This window comes from Hippocampus guttulatus, chromosome 5, assembly GCF_054856545.1.
Source record: "Hippocampus guttulatus isolate MCC_2025c chromosome 5, RoL_Hgut_1.0, whole genome shotgun sequence".
Classification (NCBI taxonomy): Eukaryota; Metazoa; Chordata; class Actinopteri; order Syngnathiformes; family Syngnathidae; genus Hippocampus; species Hippocampus guttulatus.
Genome location: NC_141265.1, coordinates 22661664 through 22679077, shown reverse-complemented (window position 1 = coordinate 22679077; position 17414 = coordinate 22661664). Strand labels below are relative to the sequence as shown.

At 41.5% G+C, this 17414-nt stretch overlaps 1 protein-coding gene across 2 annotated transcripts in view; it reads left to right on the top strand.

Annotated features, from left to right (window-relative positions):
* The window catches only part of top3b (DNA topoisomerase III beta), a 39534-nt gene that overhangs the window by 21149 nt on the left and 971 nt on the right, over positions 1-17414 (top strand). For both annotated transcript variants that reach the window (XM_086111751.1, XM_086111752.1), the window contains exons 14-17: positions 374-523; positions 3917-4017; positions 11881-12082; positions 15091-15278. In XM_086111751.1, the coding sequence (XP_085967877.1) occupies positions 374-523; positions 3917-4017; positions 11881-12082; positions 15091-15278 (641 nt within the window). The remainder of the gene's footprint in view (positions 1-373; positions 524-3916; positions 4018-11880; positions 12083-15090; positions 15279-17414) is intronic.

Here is a 17414-nt window from a genome sequence, read left to right as displayed (position 1 = left end):
AATAGGAACTTGGCAGCAGTCGTTGTTTGGGCTCTAGCAAATACTAAAATTACCCAAGTAGCAGTGGTCAAAAAGGAGGAGAAAGAAGTAGCTTGTTTATTCCTACTTCCATTTAACATTTTTTCAAATAAGCAATTTATTGCATTACAATTTTTAGCGGCACTGTATTTTTTGTTGTTTGTTTTGTTTTTTGAAGTCTCTTTCGCAGATTAAGAGTCTAGTCAAATATTGTCACTCATCATTACATACCATTCAAACTGCACAGAGGCTCATATCCATCATGATAGACGTGAAACATTGCATCTATGTCGTTCATTGAATAGTTCAAAACAGCAACTGTGACGGTCGTCATTCATTTGCATCTCATTCATAGATGCGGAGCTAGTACTACCAACCATTCGCAGTGCTGTTGAAAAGCAACTCAGTCTAATCGCACTTGGTAAAGCCCACTTCCAGCAAGTGCTCCAGCATGCATTGGATATCTTCAAGAGGAAGTTTCACTATTTTGTGGATTCCATCTGTGGTAAGTTTGCCACAATGAACACCCTGTATTAACGAGCAGAACCAGAGGTTTTGGTGCTCCCTAATGTCATGCCAGTGGTCTCCCTTTTTGGGCCATTAGTCCAAACTGACGACATTTAGCACACGCAAGACACAAGCGTGTTTAAGTGCTTTTCTGCAGAAGTGAATGATATTGTGGCAATTTCAAATGGCCGGCGCAAACATGATGCTGTCACTCACATTTGTAGAAACCAGGTTAAGTAAACCGATGCGGTTGTTCAATTAGGAATTTAACCAGTACTGATTTGACATAACATAAAACTTTTCACGGTAGAAAATTGCTCTCAGATTCCAGACTTCGGGCAGTTGATGAGTGCAAAGAATTGTCATTCACGTGTTAAAAATGATGGTGCTTCCATACATGTGGTCTGATCTGAACAAAATATACAGCAAGTGTAAAAATCAGTATCCATTCATGTACTCATTCTTGGTAGAGCGCTTTTGTTTAACGCTTAATTTAATACTCAAAATCCAAATTTAAAAGGAACCGTGACTGTTGTTTTTTTGCTCTCTATATGATTTGTTTGGTTGTAACTATATGATCACATTTTGTCAAATCATTTCCATATAGACAACCATCCGTGCTCATTTTGAAGTGTGTGTGTGTGTGTGTGTGTGTGTGTGTGTGTGTGTGTGTGTGTGCGTGTGTGTGTGCACACGCAGTCGACGAGTTTGCACATCCGCCTCACAGTACAGAGGTGCAGGGTTCAATTCCTCCACATTCCTATGCGACGTTTGCATGTTCTCCCTGTGGCTGCATGAATTTTCTCCGGGTACTCTGGTTTCCTCCCACATGCCAAAAACAACGTGTATGGCATATTAATGGAATGCTCTCAATTGTCCCGAGGTGTGAGTGTGAGCGCAAATGGTCGTTTGTCTATCTGTGCTCTGCAATTGGCTGGCAACCACTTCAGGGTGTCCCCCGCCTACTGCCTAAAGACAGCTGGGATAGGCTCCAGCATGCCCGCGACCCTTGTGAGGCTAAGCGGATCAGAAAATGGATGGATAGTTATGTTATCAACAACCAAATAGATCATACAGAACAAACATGTCATTCCCATCAGGGATGCTTTTTAGTCACGTCTTGATTTAATTTAAAATCCATTGTAGTTGCACATGGAAGCAAAAAAAAAAAAGTCCAAATTTTTGAACCAACCATGACTGACTTTACATGAAAAAAATGATCCACATTGTATTGTTTTCTCATTGTCATTTAATCAATAGTATGATAAATTTTTGCTCATGGGATGAGAACTTTTACTGTATCTGTCACCTATCTATCGAGTGACAAATGTCATAAAGTGAAATGCTTAAAGCCATTGGTGACAATTCATCTTCGTGTTATGGCTTTTTTATTAAATTTGAGACTTGCTGTGTTAAAGTGTTTCCCTAAGCCCGCATCCAAAATATTTATAATAGTCTATGGATGCCACAATGTGGCAAAGCACTACTTTTGGCTCAGTGAAACTCCTCACAGCACCTCAATAATGTTTATTGACTCCAAGATGCCACAAGCGCCAAAATACAATAAATCGTTTTTGTCATCTTGCCTCTGCTATGGCCGGGTCACAAAAACAGCACAGAAACAACCAGGAGGTGATTTTAATGGACGATCGTTTTAAAGGAAAGTCAGTGATTGGCAAATTCACGCATCCCGAATCATGACTGTCTTGGTTCACTGTATTATTTAATGTTAACAGTGGTTAACTTAATTTGTACACTTTTATCATAGATATTAATATGCCATGAAGTTCATTTATTTTGTATCCATTGGAGTTTGAAACTTTTTAAAAATTTATTTATATTCTTTATGGGTGGAAAACGTAACAAATGTGAACAAGAGCAACGGAGAGAGGAGAATACAAGAATTCATGTTTTTTTTTATCCCCTTAAGTACAAGTTTTGTATAATAATTAGAGCTGTCAAACGATTAAAATATTTAATCTAATTAAAAATGCAACTGTCATAATTAACTCAAATTCACGAAAAATTAATCATGATTACTCACGCATTTTTTATCGTTTCTGAATTTGCTTTTATATTTTTTGTCCTATTTTTCCCCATTTTAATGCTCTCATCAATATGGAATCATGAAACAGTTTTCTATGTGCAAAATGCAAATATTTACTGAAATAACAATTTCGATTTTCAATTTTCAATGAACATTTTTCACTTGGAGCAGTTATTCACACATAATCTCTCACACAATATTCCTGTCCATCAACAACAGTGAAAAAAATATTTTAAGATATCCTTTATTTGTCCCGCAATGGGGAAATTACGGGACAAATTATTGTTTGTCACACAACAGCTGCTTTAACAGCTCTTTTTATGGAACCAAAACAGAGCAATATAAATTGCATTACAATATAAATACATTATAAAGTGCACATCTAAGGTAAACTAGTACTTAGCCTATAGTGGATTTAAGCCATTGTTGCATCCTTCGTTTTTCTCAAGTTTGCTTTGAGCACAGCAGTCAGGCTATGTTGATTCTGTTGGTCCTTCTTGCGCGGAAGTCTCTACGGTTTTGTGTAGACATCATTTCGGATGACTACACTTGCTTCGATGACAACACTGAAGACGTTTTATTTTCGCTAGGTCGCTACCACTGCACCGCTGAACTTCACCGTCACTGTCAGTCGAACACAGAGAAGCCCCACCCGCTCTATTTATATAGACACGGAACACTGTAACCTTCCACACAAAATAGTTCCAAACAAGTAACAATCGCGTCAGTGGCATACATCGTATAGCTGTATGATCCAGGTAACTTTGGTCTTGTCAGTGGAACAATCTGGCAACTTTTTAAAAGTAAACTTTTTTAAAAAATTTAATCCCGTTAAAATTCATTTAAATTAATGCCAATAAAAACGCGCTAAACTGACAGCTCTAATAATAATCTATGTTTATACTTGAAGAAAAATACGCAAAAAGCCAATTATTTACCATGCAACAAACTGTAAGGTGATGGGATATTGGTGGTATTTAAAGGTTTGGCCATGCCAAAGATTAGCAACAAGATTGTTTGAACTAAATTCATGTTATTTCAATGTGGTTCCAAATACTCCCTCTTGGACACCTTCGTAGCCAAAAATGCTACATTGACTGCCATGAAACCACAGTTTCTATTGCTATATAAAACCACGCATTTCATTAAAAAAAAAAAAAAACAAACAGTGATATTGGAATTTTTTTGTGCTTTTCATCAAATTCAAACATTTTGTCACTGTAGACAGGCTCATGAAGGCGACTGACGCAGAATAATTTTATTGCAATTTGTGTGTTCACATTTGCACTGATGTACCAAGGCAAACTCCTATTTCTAAATCAATAAAGTCCTCTTGATTTGCAGGCATGGATGAATTGATGGAAGTCTCCTTTTCACCAATCGCGGACGCAGGCAAGCCAATGTCTCGCTGTGGCAAGTGCCGTCGATTCATGAAATTCATCCAGGTAAGCAAAATACAGTGAGCCCTAGCTATATTGCATTTCATTTATCATGGCTTCACTACATCGCATTTTTTCCCCAAAAAGTACTACAGTGAAACTCCTCTAGAACGAAACCTACATGGGCGAAAATACCCCTAATGTGAAAAAATCTTCATGCATTAACACCATTCGCATTCTACTGCCCCCCATACGACGAAAAAATCCAACAGCGACCTCTACTGCTTCGTTCGGAAACAGCAACAGCAACCACCACACTGGTTTACATAGTGAACGATGTTTATTTCGGTCACAGCTGCAAGTTTCCTGAACGCAACATACTCATTGCTGCTCTGCCATTGGCTTACCGAGCATCATCCTGGCCTCCGATTGGCCAAGAGGGACCTCACTGTCTATGTGTGTAGATACTGAAGCTAGATCCGTAGAAGATAGAGTGGAATGCATCCGATTCGCTGCTCAGAGTGAATTACTTATGGCTCGACGGACATTCAAATAAACGAACGTTTCCTCGTATTACAAGTAAAGCATTTTCCCCAAAAATGCTTTATTTGTTATCATGCTAAAAACCTTTCGCTAACTGGAGCGCTAATGAGAGAGAAGCGCTCCAGTTAGCGTAAGGTTTTTAGCCTTCGAGAGCTAACTATGGCCATCGAGGACTACGAAGCGTCCCGTGGCTGGCTTAAAAGTTCATTGCATGACATCAGCTGAGCAACGCTGTCTTGGGTGCCGATCGAGGGTCAGTCGAGTTAGAGACAGTGAGATGGTGGAAAGAAAAGCCACCGGGTCCAGGAAGTATTTGTTATTGTTCGATTCAGACGAGTATGGACGTTGCATTGCTAAAATGGCTACAAAACGGACCTTTGGATGTCAAGCGGCTAAGACAAGAAGCGCTCCTACGCTGGAAGAGAGGGTAAAAGTGATTAAAAGGAAAGACGGAGCAAGCAAAATAAAAGACATCCAAGAAATTGATGTAAGTGAAAGTGAATACTGATCGTATATTTCGCAATTTCTTTCCCTTTTTTCTTTCTACACTGACAATATGAAGTGTCAAATAAGTGTGTGCTCATACTTATGCACTATTGAAATAAAAATAAAGAGTACACATACGTGTGTGTGTGTGTTTACATCTGAGGTCAAATTTGCTACAGTGAAAAACCCCGTTGTAAAAAAATTTCTTGCTGCAAACATGATTTCACTGTATATTCAGAAAAAAATGCAGAATGACTCAGAGGTTTTGTACATGACTGTACCCATGATTGGTTCCCGGTGCAACGTCGACCAATGACAGCACGAGTGGATTCATCCCGTGAGCTGATTGGCTGCGCATCTTTGCAGCCCCATCCAGCACATTCCCTTGTGTCTCGTCACGTTGTTGACTCTCTGATCAATGTCTCGTCACGCTGTTGTTTGCTACATGCGCGGCGGGGAGAGAGAGGCTGAGCGCGAGCACACGTGCACGCGCGAGCGAGAGAAAGAGAGGGTGATTGGGTTTGTCTGAAAAAGGCAGCACATCTCTCTTCTCTTCCTCCTCATCAATGCTGATTAATAGTCTTATCATAAACACATAGGCTGTGCGGGGATAGCTGGCCAGGAGCTAACTGGACGCTAACAGCGGCTCCACCGTCAGAGCGCACCTTTGGCGCCACAAACACAAGCCTCTTTGTCTCTCTCAGACGGCCATGCTGTTGAATGTTAATTTCTGTATCAGGTTTTATAATTAAAAATTGAAGTAAATATGTAACTGCTGTAGTCTTTGTCTAAAATGTGTAAAATATAAAGACTGTTTACATATTTTAAACATGCTGGTACCCGCATACACTTAGACCAAAATTCATCGGGGGGGGGGGGCAACCCTCCTTCGCAGTTTTTCACTTATTGCAGCAGATCCCAGTCCCCAACAACCGTGATAAGTGAGGGAACACTGTGTATGTGTTTTATAGATAGATAGATACTGTACGCGCAGATTGATACTATACCGCAAGGGTGCCCATTACGTCAATCGCGATCGACCGGTAGCTTGCGAACTGGAAAATACAGTATATGTATATAGGCATTACCAAAAAAAAACAACAACAACAACAACAAAACACAGATCAATCTCTATTTTGATCTGTGATAGAACCATTGTAAGACAAATTTATTCAATCAAATTCCATACTTTTCTGTACTTTCCATACTTGCATACACAAACCATGTCAAATCAAATGTGGGACCTCTGACAGTAATTTTAACTGAGAGCTATTTCAAAACATAAATTCATGGTCATTTATTTATTTCAAACACAACTGGACATTTGACTGAGTTTGTGTCCCTGACCTGGTTAGAGATTGATTCTGTGCCACTTGCATTTGAATTTAAAGTACCTTTAGTCCTTATTGACTGACTAGGACATGTCCGGTCTGAATAGTCATTTGTAGTCATTGTCAAGTACCTTAAAAGCTTCGTGAAAGACATGGGGGAAAAAAAACTGGAACTGACTCAGTCATTTATTTACGTATTTTTGGCACATTGCACAAGCAAATGAAACAAATATTTCTGATACTAAATTGTTGATTTGAATGTGCTTTTTAGTGGGAGTTTGACGACTTGCTTTCATTGTGAGAAATAGTTTGTATATTAGACATGCTTGCATGCCAAGAGGATGCTGTCTCTCTTATTTGTAGGGACCAGGTAAAGTGAGAAGCCCACTAATGTTTTTAATTCCACAGAAATGTAATTCAGGAACCAGTGTTATTTCTTGAAGTAACAATTTCACCAGGTTAAATACTTAGAAAGTAGTGTTTGATTCACATTAATCCAGAGTAATTTGTACTGGTAGTTCTTTTAATCATCTTCTGATCATATTGTGGTGATATAAATATATATATATATATAAACAATTTGGTATCAGAAATATTTGTTTAATTTGCTTGTGCAATGTGCCGACAATACGTAAATAAGTGACTGTGAGTCACTTTCAGTTTTTTTATTCTGGATTTAATCTGCTGTTTAGGATTATCACCAACAAACTGTAAAACCGATCTCCACCCATACACAGATCATCTATTGCTTTCATTCAATGTTAACCTGTCCTTTTTCAAATCCAACCCACAACGCATTATACATTTCCATAAAATCAAGGATATTAACCCAGACAATTTAGTATCACTTATCAACATCCTTCCCAGTACTGATTGTCTTTCTACAACAGATGAGTTTTTGACATACTACAATTCAAACCTCCATAAAATTTTCAATACCCTGGACCCACTCAAAACCCGAACTGTCTCCTTCAACCAAACAGCACCCTGGTTTACCCCTGCCCTCAGACAACTTAAATCAAAAGGCCGTCAACTTGAAAGATTATACAGAAAAACCGGACTCGCTATTCATAAAGAAATGTACACTACCCACTTCCTCCATTACAAGGACTCAATTTCCAAAGCCAAATCAGTCTTCTACTCTGGTTTGATCAGTTCCAATGAAGGTAACACCAAAACACTCTATTCACTCATTTCTAAATTCACTAAACCTACTGACACTCTTCCATCACATCTCCATTCCAGCGATTTCTGTAATACTCTGGCCTCATTTTTTTACATCCAAAATCCAATTTATCCACCAGCAACTCACCCCCTCACCTGCTCCCAACCCTCCTTCTCCACTCTCCCTGGCTCCTACCCAGCTGTTCTCTGCATTCACCTCCCCATCTGTCCACCACATCTCCATCTTAATTCAGAAGTCCAAAACCTCTACTTGTCAACTTGACCCTCTCCCGACTGTTCTCGTCAAAGCCTCTATCCCGGCCCTCTCCCCTCTCATCATTAACATTATTCAAACTTCCCTTCCTACCGGCAATGTACCCTCCCATCTCAAAACTGCTGCTGTCACTCCCATACTTAAGAAACCTGGCTCTGATCCCTCCGACCTGAACAATTTCTGTCCCATATCAAACCTCCCCTTCATTTCCAAACCTCTAGAAAAAACAGTGGCTGCTCAACTTCACACCCATCTTTCCTCCAATAACCTCTATGAACAATTTCAATCTGGCTTCCGTCCCCTCCATAGTACTGAAACTGCCCTCCTCAAAATATCCAATGACCTTCTCTCTGCTGACTCCGGTTCACTTGCCATCCTCCTCCTGCTTGACCTCAGTGCAGCCTTTGACACCATCTCTCACTCCATCCTCCTCGACAGACTCTCCTCCATTGGCATCACCAGCATCCCCCTCTCCTGGTTCCGCTCCTATCTCTCTGACCGCACCCAGTTTATCCAGCTCAAATGTTTTAGATCTCACTCCTTTCCCCTCACTTCAGGTGTTCCTCAGGGTTCTGTCCTTGGCCCCTTGCTGTTTCTAATCTATCTTCTCCCCCTGGGTAATATCTTCAGGAAACATCACATTCACTTTAACTGCTACGCGGATGACACCAGCTCTACATTCCTACCAAACCAAATACCATACTTCCACCATCCTCCATAACCAACTGTCTGCAGGAATTAAAGTCATGGTTCACCTCAAACTTCCTCAAACTGAACAGCAATAAAACTGAACTCCTCCTAGTTGGCACCAAATCCACCCTAAACAAAATAAACAATTTCTCCATTCCCTTTCACAGCTCCTCCATCTCCCCCTCCCCTCAGGTCAATAGTCTGGGTGTCATCCTTGATAGCACCCTCTCCTTCACCTCACATATCAACCACATCACTCGTTCTGCATATTATCATCTTAGAAACATTCACCGGCTCCGCTCTTCTCTCACCCCTCACTCCACTGCTATACTTGTTCATACCCTCGTCACCTCCCGACTTGACTACTGTAACTCCCTCCTGCTCGGTCTCCCTCAAAAAACCCTCCATAAGCTTCAGCTGGTCCAAAATTCAGCCGCTCGCATTATCACGCTCACACCATCCACAAACCATATTACACCTGTCCTCCAACATCTCCACTGGCTTCCCATTTTACACCGCATTCAATATAAAATCCTGCTCCTTACATTCAAAGCCATCCATAACCTTGCCCCTCCATACCTGTCTGACCTCATCCATATTCCTACACCTGTCCTCTCTTTGCTCTTCCTCCTCACTGTCCCCCCTGCTCGCCTCGTAACCATGGGAAACAGAGCCTTCAGTCGCTCTGCTCCCCAACTCTGGAACACACTCTCCGCTGACCTTCGTAACACAGACTCATGAACACATTTCAAATCCAGCCTCAAAACACATCTGTTTAGACAAGCTTATTCACTCTAACCATAAATCCATTGTCTCTATTTTGTTTTATTTTATCTTAACTGCTTGTTCTAAGGCAGGGGTGTCAAACTCATTTCACATGGTGGGCCATGTACGGCCTCGGGAGATGTCAAGTGGGCCGGACCATTAAAATGATACCGCACTTTGCTATAAGTAACCAAAACAATATGTCTTTGTTTTGGTATAAAGAAGCACAAGAGCATTAGGAAAATGTTGAAATTTAATGAACATATCTTTTACAAAACATTTCATGAAGCACCTTGCAATTCCTTCGACAATTTACTTTTATCGTTCACGTATATGCATTGCAACTGATTGTACAAACTTTAACAAGTAATTGGTATTGGAAAATATAGTCATGCACTTGAAGATTAAACGAGATTTATAAAGAAAGGAAGTTTTAAACCATTTACACGTGCATATAAAATCGAAATGCAATCCCTGCCTACACCTTGCAAACTAAGGAGAGTGCTATTAAATGTGTAAATGTGAGAGTGCTATTGATAGCGTCTGCTGCCATGGGTCTGTCTCAGTGACGGACTGAGGCTGCTGTTGTCTTCTTCTCTGATCAAAACCGTGTCCCCTAGCGGATACTCAATGAATTGCACCTTATTAAAAATATTAATTCAGTGTTTTATGCTTTTTTTCCCACTTTTAAATGATCCCGCGGGCCCGATTGAACCCCCTTGCGGGCCGGTTCCGGCCCGCGGGCCGTACGTTTGACACCCCCGTTCTAAGGTGTCCTTGAGTTCTTAGAAAGGCGCCCACAAATAAAATGTATTATTATTATTATTTTATTATTATTTGATCCTCTCCTCTTTCATCTATAACTGCTTCAGAGAACAAAGTGTATGCAGAAAAGTGGTGAAGATTGCACGACTGTCTGTGTCCTATGTGTTGTGTTGTGTTATTTTGACTTCAAAATGGCGCCGCATGAGTGGCTGCCTTTCCAGCAGCTCCTATATTTTGTTGTTCTACTTCTTCCTTTCATAACTTTGCTGCTGTGAATCTGGAATTTCTCCATTGCGAGACTAATAAAGGTTTATCTTATCTTATCTTATTATATCTGATTTTGTTTCTGAATTGTATAGGTTAACCATGATAAGACTGAACTCTAAAAAGCTCATAATGCTCAATTTTGATTGACACTGTTCAAGAGGTAGTCATTTAAAAATGTTTGTTGAGGTTGTACGAATCCCAATTTCTGTTAAAGACGTGTTTAACATAAAAACATGAATCAAGGATTTGCAAATCCTTTTCAACCTATATCCAAGTGAATGCACTACAAAGACAAATTACTTAATGTTCAAATTGATGACTGTTGTTTTATTTATTTGCAAATATACTTCATTTTGTTGATTCTTGCAACACATTTCCAAAAAGCTAGGGCTGTGGCAAAGGCTCAGTTGCAGAGGTTTATGTTTCCAATTCCAACACTCGTCCATGAGTGAGATTGACCAATATCAATGGTATGGATTAGCCACACATTTGAATAATCTATTGATCTGTCGCTTATTTTTTTCATTCATTGATGAATCAGATTACAAAAACATTCGATCCGAACTTAATTGTTATTATTATTGTTACTTTTATTCACCTCCCAGAAGACCCTTCCCAATACAGTGCTGAAGGCAACTAGTTACACAGTAGCATCCCAGAACCTTTCTCAATCTCTCAGACGAGCTTGTACAGTCTTCTTCACTTGTCTTCTTTGTTACGTATTTGGATGTCACTCTGTGGCCGTAGTTGCTGTCCCCCTGGAGATAGCATGTCCGTTGCCAGCAAGGTTGGGAGTCGTTCACCAAACAAACAACAGAGAGATGGGTGTTGCAGTGCAGAGATGGCTGTATTTATAGCACTCATTCCCGATGCTCATGAAACTAAACTCAAGATGATTCTCTTTGCTATCAATTGCTCCTTACGCAGCCGCGTACCGCTTCGCACAAGCACTTCTGCATTTCTCTGACAGGCAGCTTGCCCCTACCTTACGCGTGTGCACTCCAACCACAAATGGTGGATGACTATTCAATGTCAGGGCGGACTCGGACGCTTTCATTGGTCAGCTGTGACAAGCCACAGGGTTCATAGCGTGGGAAAAGTAGCGGTTTATACTTCAGAGAGTATAGCAAATCCCTGGTTGCGAAGACATTGCCCATTTTGCTCCAACGGTCATAAGTGAGCTGGTATGATCATGATCATGAACATCATGATGCTATAACAACTGCAAAGGTCACAGCTTTGCTGGGAATATCTGTAATTTGTGTAATTTGAATATGTGGTGAATTATTTAGACCAGGCGTGGTCAACTTAAATGATGCAGGGTGCCACATAGGACTCGGCACTTCCTAAACAGACATAAGACAATAAAAATGCCATTTTAAATAAATATATGTGTGTCAACAGAATTGTAGATACACCTATTTTATTGAGAAAAAATCCAGTAATATGTGTGTGTGTGTGTGTGTGTGTGTGTGCGTGCGCGCGCGCGTGCACATGCACATGTGTGTGTAAAAACTGCATGCTCCGTTTTTAGGCACACCAGTGTCATCTTGATGATGATGACAGAAGTGTTGAGGCGACTAGCGAAAGTCATGATATAAGTAAAATGTATTATGATTGATTATTGCTCTAACATGTTTGCAGGCCAAGCCCAGTCGACTGCACTGCTCCCACTGTGATGAGACATATAGTCTACCTCAGAATGGAGCCATCAAGCTCTACAAGGAGCTTCGCTGTCCGCTGGATGACTTTGAGCTCGTACTGTGGACCTCTGGCACCCGAGGCAAAAGTTACCCTCTGTGCCCCTACTGCTTTAGCAACCCGCCTTTCAGGGACATGAAAAAAAGTAAGAATACTGCATTGCTTATTCTGTGGAGTTAATGAAGTTGATTGTTTTCCTTTTCTATAAGTAATAGCTGTCCTTCTCCGGGTCGATAGCTCCAGACATGGACATACATGTTATTTATGGCTAAAATTGGAATCAATTTCATATTGGGTTGAATCACTTTTTTCTCGCTCTTGTACCAAATCACGCAACAGGATAACAACTTTACAAATCCTCCATGAAATACCCCTTGGCACATGGGAGAAGAATGATGTCTCCACGCCGGGCGGCCCCAAAACAAATTGGAGCCCCGAGCAAGATTTTATTTGGAGCCCACTCCCATGCTGCCCCACCTTTCCTTATTCCTAATGAATCATAGATACAAGACCAGACTACAACATGCCATTTGACAATCTTTATGCGCAGTAAACAGTTAACAGCTATAACAAAAATATATATATAGAAATAATAGGAATAAAAATCATCCTGAATTATATAAATACTCAACAAAGGTAACTTCAAAACCGAACACAATAAAAAATTTAATAAAATCTAATCTGACATAGCCTTGTCTGACCACTTTATGTATTTTGTTTGAATTACTGATCTCTCTGAGTATTCAAACAGCCTCTTCCCTGCTGGTTAAGAAGTACTGTACATTAATGAGGGAACAAGTGCTCAGTTTAAAGAAGCTATTGGTTACGTCACCAACAGTGAGTGCGGACTCACTTGATGGACTCCTGTATCATTTCAGTTTGTAATGGATGCTGTTGCGCTGCAAAAATCAAAAGCACTTTGACCCAACACAAAACACCATTACAGTAGCACTGGTCTTTCTCAAATTATGTTCACCGTGTACACCCCTGACATCCATCACGGTATAGATCATGACACCTGAAGAATTTTCTGAGGGCTTAGGTCAGGGGTGGCCAACCCGCGGCTCACGAGCCACATGCGGCTCTTTGGCTGGTTCAATGCGGCTCCCGGGCTCTCACACGACAAGCGTCGAAAACGCCTCAGCAGCGGCGATGCCATTCAAACAAGGCGCCAACTTCACAGAACGTACTCGGTCAGCCTATCATCAATCCCGTTACTTGATTGACATAGAGAGCAACCAATCAGATGAGTGCATCATCGCTCATGCGTAAACAACGGCGCGAAGTGCGAAGCTATTCAGCATATCATCAATCCCGTTACTTGATTGACATAGAGAGCAACCAATCAGATGACTGCATCACCGCTCATGCGCAAACAACGGCGCTAAGTGCTAAGCTAGTCAGCGAATTACCTCTGATTTTAAGGCAGCGCTGCCCAATACGTCGATCAGAATCGCCCGGGAGCCAGCGAACTGGTCCCAAGTCGACCGCAAGGGGTGGGAGGAGGAAATGCGTGGGGGGAAAAAAAAGATTAAAATAAAAAAAGTCTGACATGGCATCTAACATCGGTAACACACACTTCCGGGTTGAGTGAACGCTGGCGCGTCTGGCTGCCGCTGCTCGCCCGCAATTATTCTTTTTTTTTTAGCCTTTTATTTATTTATTTTTTGTTGCAATTATTCATTTTTAGCGTTTTTTAGCGGTTTGCTGTCGCTTCTGCGGTTTGCTCTCGTCATGGGGGAGTCACTCCTGTCGCGGTTCGTTGTGGTTTTGGACCGTCGGTCGTCGCACGGTTGTCCTCGATCGGGCTCCTCGCCTGCGCTGCACCGCTTCCCGGGCATCGCTCCTCGTCCTTTTGGTCGTGTATGTGTGTACACACACGCACACACACACACACGCACGCACACACCTGGCTGATCACGCATTAATTAGTTTACAAAAACGCTATTCAAATACTCAACATTCAATGATTAATCTTCCTTTTGTGTACACACGTGCACCCTTTGTGGCTTCCGTTCTCGCCGAAATCTTCGAGATATGGCGAGGCCATGAGAATGTGAGGCGAGGGTATTACTGTTGTGGCGACGCCGCTCGAGCGAAGCGCGCCTCAGCAGTAGATAGTCCGCTGCTCTCTGTTGTGCGTGCGTCAGCGCGAACATGTACGCAAGCGCGTCTTTTGATTTCAACCAATCAGCGCCGACGCAACCGACGACACACACGACAACAGCTAAGCTAAGCTAGCCGAGACGACACTCGAAGTCGGACGGACACGTTTTTCTGCCAATATGTGTATTTCCCTTTTTGTCCAAATATATATTTTTACGACAACAACTGTCTTGTCCACGGCGTCTTTTATTCGTTCGACTGGGGTTTAGCAAGTGTGTTTATAAAGAGACGAAAATCTCTTTACTGTTACTAGTGTTCGTGCCTCAACTAACATGAAAGCTCCGCTCGTGAAAGCAAAACAACGAACTCAGACGCGTGTTCGTTCAATGTTGTCAACTAATATCCGGATTAATTGTCGGCAATTTTTCCACAACTCTCAGAAATTTTCATTAAAATTTGAAAATCTGGAATTTCGGTAAAATCCGGAGGAATTTCATTTATGATTCTTAAATATTCACATTTGAGGTTTTATATATGTATATAAAACCCTAGTGAGGATAAAGCGGTTCGGAAGATGAATGAATGAATATTCATGTTTGATCAATATATATATTCTACTCTGTATGACATATTTGGAGGGTGGCCCGGTGATCCAGTGGTTAGCCGGTCGACCTTACAGTGCAGAGGTACCGGGTTCAATTCCAGCTCCGGCCTCCCTGTGTGGAGTTTGCATGTTCTCCCCGGGCCTGCGTGGGTTTTCTCCGGGTACTCCGGTTTCCTCCCACATTCCAAAAACATGCATGACAGGCTGATCGAACACTCTAAATTGTCCCTAGGTGTGAGTGTGGGCGCGGATGGTTGTTCGTCTCTGTGTGCCCTGCGATTGGCTGGCAACCTTTTCAGGGTGTCCCCCGCCTACTGCTGGGATACGCTCCAACGCGACCCGTGTGAGGATAAGTGGATCGGAAAATGGATGGATGGATATATATATTTGGAACATTGTCCCTAATTCATGTTATCTTCTGTATTCCTACCCCATTCGCCTAGATGTAGGATGCAATGAATGCACCCATCCTTCCTGCCAGCACTCTCTCAACTCTTTGGGTATTGGACAGTGTGTGGAGTGTGACAGTGGAGTTTTGGTGCTGGATCCAACTTCTGGGCCGAAATGGAAGATGTCCTGTAATAGATGCAACGTCGTCGTACATTTCTTTGAACATGCACATAGAGTGCAGGTAATATACTTCATAAGTGTTTATATTGTCTTGTCCTGTGAATCGTCTTTTCTTCTCTATATCCAGAGATATAGAGAAGAAATAGCCTATTTTGCCTGTATGTCCTCCGCCCGCGACCTGGGCACCCTTCCATCGTCGTCCCTTCGTTTTTATTCAGAAAATAATCATCCGCCGTCCTGGTCCACCCTTTTAAAGTGCTTCTGTCCTGACATTTCACCAGTCTGTCCCCCTGCCACACCCCCAAAAAAGTATGGTGAGAGACTAACGGCAGAGGTTTCATAATTCATATTTAAAGCTCATTCACTGGCTAATTTCCTATTCACATCCACTTGACTTACGGGCACCCACTTCTGGGTTACCAGTTTCACAAATCACTTCCCACCACATACCTTTTGTATGTATTTTTCCCCAGACGCTGGGCTCCACTCCCACAAGTTTATTCCATACGCTTCCTGGGTACTCGTGGTTTAAAAAAAAGCAACAAAAAAACTCTACTTGCCATTGATGGGGGTTAAGTGGCACTCACTTTTATTAAGACAGGACAGGATGGTCCTTAAAGGTTTTGTTCTGTAAGGCTTTATAAACGGGGTGGAACATTTTATTTTGACAAAAACATGTCCGACGTGTTATTGAAAACATCTAGGAAGTGTTTTAAATTGTTAAATAAAAAAAGAGAACGATACCTTGTTGAATAGAGACAACTACAATCATAACATTTGCTCACTACAGCACCTGGGGCTTTATTTATCAAGAGTGTGTATGCAGAGAAGCGTGCATACAAAATATTCCCATGCCAAGTATGCGATTTATCAATATGGACTTGTGTGTATGATTGAGGATATCCATAAATTTGCACACAACTGACCATGCGTCCACACAAAACCTTGTGATTGAACAGTAAAACTAGAGATGAGGCCCCCAAGGAATCAAAAGAGAAGAAGTGTTGATTCCGCGGAGGACAATCCTGATTCTGCAGAGAGCAAATCGAATAGATTTTTTTTCATTTTTATTTTCACTTAAAACGTGCAAAATTTTTCACCAAACTATGGGTTTGAGGCTGAATAAGGGATATGGAAGCAAAGATCTGAAGTGTAAACTCGTTACTTGACCTGGATATTATAAATATAGGGCATACACTCTGATAAATGTCATTCAACTACACCAGGGGAGCCCAAACTTTTTGGACCTCAGATCGACTTTTCGATCAACCAACCTCCCGGGATCGCCCCTTTCCACGCACGCAATGATGAGAAACAGCCTGGCACGGAGGCATGCAATGCACCTTTGCAGCCTATTTACTATTTAGCTAGCTCACACGTACCGTTTTAAAGTGCTTCCCTGGGCCCTCTAGATTCCTATTCTTTGCCGGTGCCCTCGGTGAATTGTACACGAAGCAAACTCTGAATGAGAATAATGACGATAAAAGATTGTAGCGTAACAGCTCTTATCACAAGCTGCAATTGCAGACTGCTGAGTGCAAACAACTTCCGGTGACGTAATCACGCGCCATCGTAAATTCAAGATTTACCTGCTTTATTTTATTTATTATTTTTTTTGTGAAAATGAGACTGATAGGATGATTAGGGTGCTGCGTACATTAACACAAAAATATATTACTAACATGTACAAAGACACACAAATGGTTGTTTTTTTTTCTTCTCTACACCTCTCGGATACACTTGGGGCCTGTCCTAGATCTCCCGGTCGATCAGGATCGAACTACACAGACGGTTCATTTATAACGCACGGCAGTGACGTCACGTCATCTTTATTAGCCGTCATTTTGCTGAACTTCTCCATGATATGATGAGAAAATAAAGCGTCACCTGATTTCCCCAGAAAAATTGCACCACCTGCCGCATTGCTCCTCTGTCGATATAAGATGATAAAAAAAAAAGAGCCCCTACATGTTTGATCATGTTCACTTCCGTCAACACTGCCGCATATCGAATCTTTTGCATGTGTCACTCGACGTCATACTTTTCCCTTCAAGGACAGGTTCAGTTAACATTACCATCAGGAATTGTTTTTGTCATATGCATGAGAACAGAAAAAGAGGGAATTCTAAAATAGTATTGGGCATCACGCCATGCGATGTGAACATAGCCTGCCTGACTGCGACATCTAGCGGTCGAG